The following is a 12,072-nucleotide window of genomic DNA, read 5'->3' on the forward strand; positions in this document are numbered from 1 at the left end:
GGCATCACTGACTCTATGGGCATGAGTTTGAGTAAACTCCGGGAGTTGGTGGTGGACAGGGAGGCCTGGCGTGCTGCAGTTCATGGGGTCACAAAGAGTCGGACACGACTGAGCGACTGAACTGAACTGAGCTGAATGAACAGTGTATTGTCAGGTTCTCTCACTGAAACTAAGTTTCTGTCATGTCTTATGCTTAATTCTAGGTCTCTATCGTCCTACCAGTGGAAAGGTGTATATTAGTGGATATGATATCTCAAAAGATATAGTTCAAGCCAGGAGAAACTTGGGCTTGTGCCCCCAGGAAGACATATTGTTCCGTCACTTGACGGTCTCAGAACATCTCTATTTCTACTGTGTGGTGAGCCAGAGATATATTCTTTTTTCCCACTCTTTTCATATGCTTCAGGCAGCATGACAAAGAACCAACATCTTTATCCTTATTTAGTGGAAATTCCTTTTTTTGGAGACATTGTTCTTTTACTATAAAGGGGGGCAAAGAGAAGAAAAAGCTCATGTCTAAATAGCTCTGTAAGAAAAATCTTGATGAAAGAATTTTCTAAGGATAAAGTTGGAAGCTCCATGTAATCTCTGGCTTCTTTTTTTAGATAAAAGGAGTACCTCCAGAAATACGTTCTAAAGAAATTAACAAAATGCTAATATCGTTTGACTTGATAGAAAAGCGTGATGCCCTTTCAAAGTCACTGAGTGGAGGAATGAAGCGTAAACTCTCCATTATTATAGCACTTATAGGAGGCTCCAAGGTAAAGAACCACTAACATGGGTCCCTACCCCAGTTAATATATAAAACTGAGCTGACACAAACCTATGAGCTGATATGAATCTAACTCTGTAGAAGGAACTTCCCAAATGAAAATCAGAGGGTATTTCCATCATTGATCCAGTTGATATAATATGGTTATGGGGTTTTAATTTATTGTTAATTTTGCAAAGTTCTTAATATAGTCTAGATTATGTATTTTAGCTTGCATATGTCCCCCATGTAAAATAGTAAGTTATCACATAAAGAGCATAATATGAATTAAATGTGATCATGGAATTGTTCTTCTAATCTGTAGGTGGTGATACTTGATGAGCCAACATCTGGCATGGACCCAGTCTCAAGGAGATTCACCTGGGATGTCCTTCAGAAGCATAAAGAGAATCGTACCATCTTACTGACAACCCACCACATGGATGAAGCTGATATTCTGGGCGACCGAATAGCTATCATGACGAAGGGTACTCTGCAGTGCTGTGGCTCTACAATTTTCCTGAAAAAAGTTTATGGTCTGTCTCCCTTTTATCACTGTTTAGATCCTAAGGCCTGAATAACATTATCTAACATAATTTTATTATCATTTTTGTTCCTCTACACAGAACTTCTTGTGTCCTATTGCAGTAAATCTAAACTATTTAAATTGACTATTTGTAACTTATCTATTCCTATTATTTTTCATTATGATACAATGAGTATATTCTAACTTAGAAAACTCATTCTTTTATTGCCCTCAAAAAAGTCATGCTTCTTTCTCTCACCTGGCTTCCACTGAAGTTAGTTTTTGTTGGAATGAAGTAATGCTTCCAAGGTATTTGGTTCGTAGACTGATAAGTTGTAGGGGACAAAATGAGTGACTCAATATCTCTGACCCTTTTTTCTCTATTGCCAAATCAGCATCACTCCCCTCTGGTGTAATTAGCTAAATACTTTCTAGTTTATTTTCATGAAATCATCTTGAAATGTGGTAGTTGATCAATAGGAATTTATTGAACAGGATATGAATGAATAGTGAAATAAAACAATCTTGATTTTAATAAGAATATAGTCTGATTAGTCAGTAAGACTAGTACATTAAAAATGAGCCATATATCATATATAATTGAGTTCTGAAATTACCAGTTTCAAACCAGTAAGTATATCAGGGCTTCAGAATTGGAGCGTACAAATCAATGAGAACAGTTAAGGCTGACATTATTCCATTAATCATTAATTTGGTGTTTGAATTCATTCATTCAAGTCACATTTATTTTGGGTGAGTTGCATTTATGTTTATACCATTTATCTCATCTCCTCTTCATAACCTCACCATTTTTATGGAGCAGAAAACTGCTGCTTATTCCTAAAGTCTGAGTCATGCAGTTAAGTGGCAGAGTTTTGGACCTGGGTTCTTTGGACAACAAAGCCCTTGTTTTGCACTCTAACATGCTACCATTTTCCCTTTACTCTATCTCAAAGAGGATATTAAGTTGAGTTTTAAGCAGCATATTTGGTGAATATCAGAAATAAAGAGACTCATACTTTTGAATGTTTTTTCACTTACAGATGGGAACATATAAGTTAATATTCCCGTAGCAGTTTAGTTGTAGGCACAAAATTACTACCTAAGTATATTAGTGCTTTTAGTTATTGACCTTATAAAGGCAGTGAAGGAAAGAATATCTCTATTTTAGAAGACTATATAAGTAAGTAATAAAAGTATGAGCATAAAAATGCACCTTTTTTTCCCCTGAAACAAAGAAGTAGTCAGCCGGCATCAAGAGTCTTTGGGGGAGAATCAGTGAGAAATTAAGTATGATGGACAGGACATTGAAAACAGCAAGAGTGGTTTGCATTTGATGTGTGAATGCATGTATAAGACAGATTTAGAAACATGAAATTCAGAAGCCCCATTCAAGAATATAATAGAAAGATAACCTAAAGTGATGAATGCTAAAATAAGAGTATGACAGGAAAAATAATTATGTGTGTCTATATACATAAATGTGTGTGTGGATGTATGTGTGTATATATAAAATCCTAAAAGGGTCAGAGACACTTGGTGACAATAGTCCATGTAGCTCATTATCACATGATTAAGGGAAGACTTCCTAGTACAGTGAGGTGAAATTTTGAAGTTTTCATTCACTAATATGGCAAAGTAAAAGTTTCCACTTTAAAGGCATGTACCTGAAATGTGATCATTGAACATTAAGTATGGAAAGAATGACAGAAGGAAGGAAATTTTAAAATATATTAAAAAAATGGAAAAATGTTTAAACTTTTTCTTTTGTATTGGAGTATAAGCGATTAACAATGTTATGATACTTTCAAGTGAACAACAAAGGGATTCAGCCATACATATGCATGAATCCATTCTCCTCCAAACTCTCTTCCCATAAAAATTAACAGGTTTAAATTTTGGTAAAAATATGAAATCAGTAAATCTCAAAGATTAAAGATCACTTGCTCTTAAACACAGTATTGATGCCTTGTAAAAATTAAATTTTAAATAAGCAAGATCCTGTGCTTTCTGGTGGTAGAGTATATTTATGTGTTTGATTGGGGCAGATTGCATTCTAAAAATTTTGACCTTTTAAATGGACTTTTTCAGGTGTGGGATACCACTTAATTATGGTAAAGGATCATCATTGTGATGTTAAAGAAATCTCCAAAATGATTAAATATCACGTACCAGAAGCCAGATTGGAGAGCAATGTTGCAGCTGAATTATCATTTATCTTACCCAAGGAGTATGCAAATAGGTATGGATCCAGAGAATGTTAGATAATAGTTTGAGGTTATGAGAAATCAATATTACTTTTTAAAGCTTCCTCTGACTTGACAAATAGCTTGTGTGCAAGCTGTCATTTGACAAATAATGATTTTAAAAAAATTCCTGACTGGCGTGTAATGGTACCTCATTGTGGTTTTGGTTTGCATTTCTCTGATAATGAGTGATGTTGAGCATTTTTTCATGTGTTTGTTAGCATTTACACGCCAGTCAGGATGGCTGCTATCCAAAAGTCTACAAGCAATAAATGCTGGAGAGGGTGTGGAGAAAAGGGAACCCTCTTGCACTGTTGGTGGGAATGCAAACTAGTACAGCCACTATGGAGAACAGTGTGGAGATTTCTTAAAAAACTGGAAATAGAACTACCATATGACCCAGCAATACCACTTCTGGGCATACACACTGAGGAAACCAGATCTGAAAGAGACACGTGCACCCCAGTGTTCATCGCAGCACTGTTTATAATAGCCAGGACATGGAAGCAACCTAGATGCCCATCAGCAGATGAATGGATAAGGAAGCTGTGGTACATATACACCATGGAGTATTACTCAGCCATTAAAAAGAATTCATTTGAATCAGTTCTAATGAGATGGATGAAACTGGAGCCCATTATACAGAGTGAAGTAAGCCAGAAAGATAAAGAACATTACAGCATACGAACACATATATACGGAATTTAGAAAGATGGTAATGATAACCCTATATGCAAAACAGAAAAAGAGACACAGATGTACAGAACAGACTTTTGAACTCTGTGGGAGAAGGTGAGGGTGGGATGTTTGGAAAGAACAGCATGTATATTATCTATGGTGAAACAGATCACCAGCCCAGGTGGGATGCATGAGTCAAGTGCTCGGGCCTGGTGGGCTGGGAAGACCCAGAGGAATCGGGTGGAGAGGGAGGTGGGAGGGGGGATCGGGATGGGGAATACGTGTAACTCTATGGCTGATTCATATCAATTGTATGACAAAACCCACTGAAATGTTGTGAAGTAATTAGCCTCCAACTAATGAAAAAAAAAAAAAAATTCCTGAAGATTTCACTGTCTGCACAGAGGGAAGTCATATAACTTAGCTTTCATTTAGTTTGTCTTGGGTACTTTTATTTCTATTTCTTACAGTCTGGTGTTAAGTAGTGACAAGAAATGGTAAGCTATTTGCACAAATTTTGTTCAACTGATTTGCTGAGATAATAAGAAAAAAGTGGCCTATATGGTAGATCTTGCATTCAGAAGCCCTAGAAACTACAGGAAACAGGCAATTTGACCATAACAGTTAACCAAGTTAGTTACCAGAAGGAGAAAGAAAATGTTAATTGTACTTGGGATGTTTATCTTGATTAAGGGAAGAGGAAAATAAGAATACTTATGATAAACATCCAGGGGCTGTGCCAATTTTATTTTCTTTCAAGTTGTAATTAACAGCTTGATATTCTCTTGAAGCAAACTAATTGGCATTCTCAAAAGAAGATGAATAGAGGGGAACTTCTTCAACTTTCTAATGAACAAAATCCCGACAGCCTACATCATACATAATGGTGAGAAACTCAAAGCCTTCCCATTAAGATCAGGAACAAGAAAAGCAAGTCCTTTCTCTCCACTGCTTCCAACATCATGCTGGAAGTCCTAGCTAATGCAATAACACAAGACAAATAAATGTACATACATTGGGAAGAAAGGAATGAAACTCTTTGCATATAACAAAATCATCTTTTGCATACTGTCCAAAAGAATTTACCAAAGCAAAAAAAAAAACAAACAAAAAACACTTCTGGAACTAGTAAGTGATTATAAAAAGGTCGCAGGATACAAATTTGATATAAAAGTCAATACCTTTTCTATGTATCAACAATTAGCAAATATAGTTTAAAATTACAAGCACAATGCTATTACATTAGCATTGCCAAAAGCAAAATACTTAGGTATAAAGCTAATAAAATACATACAAGTTCTATATGAGGAAAACTCCAAAATTCTAATGAATGAAGTCAAGATACTAAATAAATATGAAGATAGTCCACTTTTGTGAATAGGAGGACTCAATACTGTCAAGGTCAGTTCTTTCCAACTTGATCTATAGGTTCAATGTAATTCTAGTCAAGATCTCTGTAAGTTATTTTGTGGGTATCAACAAACTGATCCCAAAGTTTATAAAAAAGTTTATTCAAATTAATCAACACAATATTGAAAGAAAAGAATAAAGTTAGAAGACTGACAGAAACCAACTCTAAGACTTACTATAAAACTACTGTAATCAAGATGGTGTAGTATAGAAAGAATAGAAAAATAGAACAATGGAACAAACCAGAGAACCTAGAAATATATATATATATATATATATATATATATATATATATATATTTAATTATATATAAATATAAATAAATTTAAATAAATACATATAATAAATCTTTATATTTATTAAATAAAAATAAATTTTTTAAATAAAAAATAAGTATTTATTTAAATAACTAAATATAAATTAAAAATTATATATATATATATATATATATATATGGTCACCTGGTCTTTGACAGGGAAGGAAAAGCAATGGAGAAAAGATACTTTTCAACAAATGGTGGTGTAATGAACAATCAGACATCCACAGACAAAGAAAATAACCTAGACACTTAAAATGGGTGATAAGCCTAAAATTCAAACAAAAAAACTATGAATCTCCTAGAAGATAACATAGGAGGAAAACTAGATGACCTTAGGTATGGCAATGACATTTAAATTATAGCACCACAGCACTTTTCGTGACAGGAATAACTGAAAAGCTGGACTTCAATGAAATTAAATTTTTGTTCTGTGTTTGGCAATATCAAGAGAATTAGAAGACAAGACACAGAATGGAAGAAAATATTTGCAAAAGACACATTTAATTTAAAAAAAGTTACACAGCATATACAAAAGCTAGAAAAAGCAACGGAATTCCTGTTTTTTACTTCTGCTTTATTGACTACACCAAAGCCTTTGACTGTGTAGATCACAATAAACTGTGGAACAATGTTAAAGAGATGGGAATACCAGACCATCTTACCTGCCTACTGAGAAATCTGTAGGCAGGTCAAGAAACAACAGTTAGAACCTGACATAGGACAGCAGACTGGTTCCAAATAGGAAAAGGAGTATGTCAAGGCTGTATACTGTCACCCTGCTTATTTAACTTATATGCAGAGTACACCATGAGAAACACTGGGCTGGAAGAAGCACAAGCTGGGATTAAGATTGCCGGGAGAAATATCAATAACCTCAGATATGCAAATGACACCACCCTTATGGCAGAAAGTGAAGAAGAACTAAAGAGCCTCTTGATGAAAGTGAAAGAGAAGAGTGAAAAAGTTGGCTTAAAGCTCAACATTCAGAAAACTAAGATCATGGCATCTGGTCCCATCACCTCATGGGAAATAGATGGGGAAACAGTGGAAACAGTGTCAGACTTTATTTTTTGGGCTCCAAAATCACTGCAGATGGTGATAGCAGCCATGAAATTAAAAGACACTTACTCCTTGAAAGGAAAGTTATGACCAACCTAGATAGCATTTTGAAAAGCAGAGACATTACTTTGTCAACAAAGGTCCGTCTAGTCAAGGCTATGGTTTTTCCAGTGGTCATGTATGGATGTGAGAGTTGGACTGTGAAGAAAGCTGAGCGCCGAAGAATTGATGCTTTTGAACTGTGGTGTTGGAGAAGACTGTTGAGAGTCCCTTGCACTGCAAGGAGATCCAACCAGTCCATCCTAAAGGAGATCAGCCCTGGGTGTTCATTGGAAGGACTGATGCTGAAGCTGAAACTCCAATACTTTGGCCACCTCATGTGAAAAGTTGACTCATTGGAAAAGACCCTGATGCTTGGAGGGATTGGGGGCAGGAAGAGAAGGGGACAACAGAGGATGAGATAGCTGGATGGCATCACCAACTCGATGGACATGAGTTTGAGTAAGCTCCGGGAGTTGGTGATGGACAGGAAGGCCTGGTGTGCTGCGATTCATGGGGTCGCAAAGAGTTGGACATGACTGAGTGACTGAACTGACTGGACTAGACAGCATATTAAAAAGCAGAGACATTACTTTGCCAACAAAGGTCCATCTAGTCAAAGCTATGTCTTTTTCAGTAGTCATCTATGGCAGTGAGAGTTGGTTCATAAAGAAAACTGAGCACTGAAGAATTGATGCTTTTGAACTGTGGTGTTGGAGAAGACTCCTGAGAGTCCCTTGGACTGCAAGAAGATCAAACCAGTCAATCCTAAAGGAAATCAGTCCTGAATATTCATTGGAAGGACTGATGCTGAAGCTGAAGCTGCAGTACTTTGGCCATGTGATGCGAACTAACTCATTGGAAAAGACACTGATGCTGGGAAAGATTGAAGGCAGGAGGAGAAAGGGACAACAGAGGATGAGATGGTTGGATGGCATCACCAACTCAATGGATATGAGTTTGAGCAAGTCTGGGTGTTGGTGATGGACAGGGAAGCCTGGTGTGCTGCAGTCCATGGGGTCTCAAAGAGTCTGACGTGACAGTGGCTGAACTGAACTGGCAGCATGGATGAACTTTGATATTACTACAATAAGTGAAAAAAAAACTAGACTGAAAAGGTCACATCCTTAGAGAACAGATTTGTGGACCCAACAGGAGAAGGAATGGGTGGGACAAATTGAGAAAATAGCATTGACATAGATACATTTACACTATCATGTGTAAAATAGATAGCTAGTGGGAATTTGCTATATAACACAAGAAGCCCAGCCTGGTTGTCTGTGATGACCTAGAGGGGTGGGATGGGGGAAGGAGAGAGAAGCTTAAGGTGGAGGGTATCTGAATATAATTATGACTGATTGACATTATTGTACAGCAGAAACCAACACGACATTATAAAACAATTTTCTTCCATTAAAAAGGGCTATACCTTGTATATTCCATTTATATGACATGTTCAGAATAGGCAAATCCAAACCAGGATTTGGGGGAGGGGTTTATAAATAACAGAAATGTATTTCTTGCAGTTTGAAAGCTAAGAAATCCAAGAAAATTATATTGGCAGATTTGGTGTTTGATGAGGCCTGTTTCCTAATTCAGAGACAGTCATCTTCTTGCTGTATCGTCACAGGGCAGAAGGAGCTTGGGCAATCTCTGGACCTCCTGTTTTTTCTTTTTTTTTTATTTCAAATTTAGTTGATTTACAACATTGTGTCAGTTTCAGGTGTATGGCACAGTGATGAAGTTATACATATATATGTTTATGGGGCTTCCCTGGTAGCTCAGCTGGTAAAGTATCAGCCTGCAATGTGGGAGACTGGGTTCAATCCCTGGGTTTGGAAAGACCCCCTGGAGAAGGGAAAGGCTACCCACTCCAGTGTTCTAGCCTGGAGAATTCCATGGGGTCGCAAAGAGTCGGATACAACTGAGTGACTTTCACTACTATATATGTATATATGTATGTATATTCTTTTTCAGATTCTTTTCCCTTATAATTTACTAGAAAATATTAGGTATAGTTCCCTGTGCTATAGTAGGCCACAGTTGGTTATCTGTTTTCCATAAAGGAGTATATATATGCTAACCCAAAACTCCTAATTTATCCCTTCCCCCTTTTCACTTTGGGAACCAAAAATTTGTTTTCTATCTTTTGGTCTGTTTCTGTTTTGTACATAGGTTTATTTGTATAATTTTTTAGATTCTACATATAGGTAATATATGATATTTGTCTTTCCTTGCCTGGCTACTTAGTATGATAAATTCTAGTTTCATCCATGCTTATGCAAATAGAATTATTTCTTTCTTTTTATGACTGAGTAGTAATCCGTTGTGTTGGGTTGCCCAAAATGTTCATCTAGGTCTTTCCATAACATATTACAGAAAAAATCTGAATGAAGCTTTTGGCCTATCCAATATATATGTATCACATCTTTTTTGTTCGTTCATATGTTAATGGACGGTTAAGTTATTTCCTTGTCTTGGCAATTGTAAATAGTGCTGCAGTGAACATTGGGGTGCATATGTCTTATTAAATTAGAGCTTTCTCTGGATACATGCCCAGCAAGGAAATTGCTGTACCATATGGTAATTCTGATCTTGAAGGGAGAGCAGTAAGATGTCCTGAAGAGAGATCTTAGTTGCCTGCTCAGGAATTAAACCTGGGTAACCTGGATGCGATTCATGGGGTCGCAAAGAGTTGGACACGACTGAGCGACTGAACTGAACTGAACTGAACTGAACCTGGATGAAAACCAACAGGCCTAGTCACTAGGCCTCCAGGGTTGGAGGCTAGAAGCAAAGAGGCCCTGGATCTTGCCCCTGTTCGAAATCAAGAATGTTTCAAAGAGGCAAAAACTAAAAACAAGTACAGTTTTTTGTTAGTGATACAGCACAATGTATGGGAGAGCACACAGGGAAACAGTTTGTTTATCCAACAGAAACAGAGCAGAGATACACACGTAGAGAGAAAGAATATGAACATCCCCTCGAATGAGGAGGAGCACAGTACCCAGAAACTAGGCGGAAATACACATCCAGAGAGGAGTTTATATAGGTCACTTATATAGGATAGTCCTTCTGGGTCTTTGTCTGCCTTTGGCCAATTATCTTGTTTGGTTCTTCACACCTGAACCCTGGATCTTCCACACTATGGACCTTCCCTGAGACGCCGGTGCATCCTTTTAAGATGGATCCCACCGCGGAAGGATCCATGCATCCACTATGGATGCGTGTCCATGCTTACTATGCGGTGGAGCCCCCTCCCTTATTGACTTCCAAGAAGCTTTCCTGTACAGTGCCAACAAGGAAGTCTTCCTTGACCTCAGGAGTGGACACCGTATTTCTTTACTTTAGCAGAGCTCAGCTATTACCACTAGCTTTGTCCTTTGAGTATCTAGGTTAGAACAAAGCTTGAATTTTACTCCACTTGACAAATACCAGGTTTCTGGCCCAGAGGCCAGAGGTCGGTATCTCTTACCTCAATTCCACTTTTAGTTTTAAAGGGACCTCAATATAGTTCTCCATAGTGGCTGTACTGATTTACATTCCCACCAGAAGTGTAGGAGGGTTATTTTTTCTAATCAGCCTCTCTAACATTTGTTATTTGTAGACTTTTTGACTATAGCCATTCTGATTAAAGTAAGTTGATAACTCATTGTGGTTTCGATTTATATTTTTCTGATAATTAGCAATGTTGAGCATTTTTTCCATGTTCCAATTGGCCATCTGAATGCCTTCTTTGAGAAATGTCTATTTAGATCTTTTGCACATTTGTTATTGGCTTTTTTTCTTCTTATTATTTTAAGTTGTATGAGATGTTTGTATATTTTGGAAATTATTTTCTTTGTCAGTCGCATCATTTGTAAATATTTTCTCCCATTCTGTAGGTTGTCTTTTCATTTTTTAATGGTTTTCTTTGCTTTGCAAAAGGTTCTAATTTTAATTAGGTCCCACTTGTTTAGTTTTGCTTTTGATTCCATTACTCTAGGAGATGAATTCAAAAAAATATTGCTGTGATTTATGTCAAAAAGAGTTCCATGCATGTTTTCCTGTAAGACTTTAATAGTATCCAGTCTTAGATTTAGGTCTTTCATTCGAGTTTATTTTTGTATATGGTGTTAGGGAAGGTTCTAATTTCATTATTATACAAGTAGCTGTCCAGGTTTCCCAGCACCATTTATTGCTTTACTGTCTTTTCTCCATTGTGTATTCTTTCCTCTTTGTCATAGACTAAGCCACTGTAAGTGTATGGGTTTATTGCTGGGATTTCCACCCTGTTCTGTTGACTTATGTGGCTGTTTATGTGCCAGTTCCATACTGTTTTGATGCTTATAGATTTGTAGTATAATCTGAAGTCAGGGAGTCTGATTTTTCCAATTCTGTTCTTTCTTGAGATGGTTTTGGCTACTAGGGGGTCTTTTGTGTTTCCATACAAATTTAAATTTTTTTTGTTCTAGTTCTGTGAAAAATGCCATTGAATATTTGGTAAGGATTGCATTGGATAGTGTGGTTATTTTAACAGTATTGATTCTTCCAATCCAAGAACACAGTGTATCTTTCCATTTGTGTCATCTTCAATTTCTTTTGTCAGTGTCATAGTTTTCAAAGTGCAGTTCTTTTTCTTCCTTATGTAGATTTATTCCTAGGTATTTTATACTTTTTGATGTAGTGCTAATTTGAATTATTTCATTAATTTCTCTTTTTGCTAGCTCATTGCTGGTATATAGAAATGCAGCAGATTTCTGTATATAAATTTGGATCCTGAAATTTTGAAGAAATGTGTTGATGAGTTCTAGTGGTTTTCTGGTGGGATCTTTTTGTTCTGCTGGGAACATTTCTTTTCAATGTTCACTTAAGAAGCAATCTTTCCTTGCTATTCTCTGAAACTCTGCTTTCAGGTGGGTATATCTTTCCCTTTCACCCTTGTCTTTCACTTCTCTTCTTTTCTCAACTATTTGTAAAGACTCCTAAGACAGCCACTTTGCCTTCTTCCATTTCTTTTTCTTTGGGATGGTTTTGGTAGTTGCCTCATGTACAATGTTAAGAA

At 36.7% G+C, this 12,072-nt stretch overlaps 1 protein-coding gene across 1 annotated transcript in view; it reads left to right on the forward strand.

Annotated features, from left to right (window-relative positions):
* LOC136157377 (phospholipid-transporting ATPase ABCA3-like) overlaps window positions 1-12,072 on the forward strand; it is a 270,924-nt gene that overhangs the window by 121,988 nt on the left and 136,864 nt on the right. The window contains exons 13-16 of the mRNA XM_065919286.1: window positions 204-358; window positions 606-761; window positions 1,077-1,287; window positions 3,369-3,519. Of these exons, the coding sequence (XP_065775358.1) occupies window positions 204-358; window positions 606-761; window positions 1,077-1,287; window positions 3,369-3,519 (673 nt within the window). The remainder of the gene's footprint in view (window positions 1-203; window positions 359-605; window positions 762-1,076; window positions 1,288-3,368; window positions 3,520-12,072) is intronic.

The sequence above is a fragment of the Muntiacus reevesi genome, chromosome 2 (assembly GCF_963930625.1).
Source record: "Muntiacus reevesi chromosome 2, mMunRee1.1, whole genome shotgun sequence".
Classification (NCBI taxonomy): Eukaryota; Metazoa; Chordata; class Mammalia; order Artiodactyla; family Cervidae; genus Muntiacus; species Muntiacus reevesi.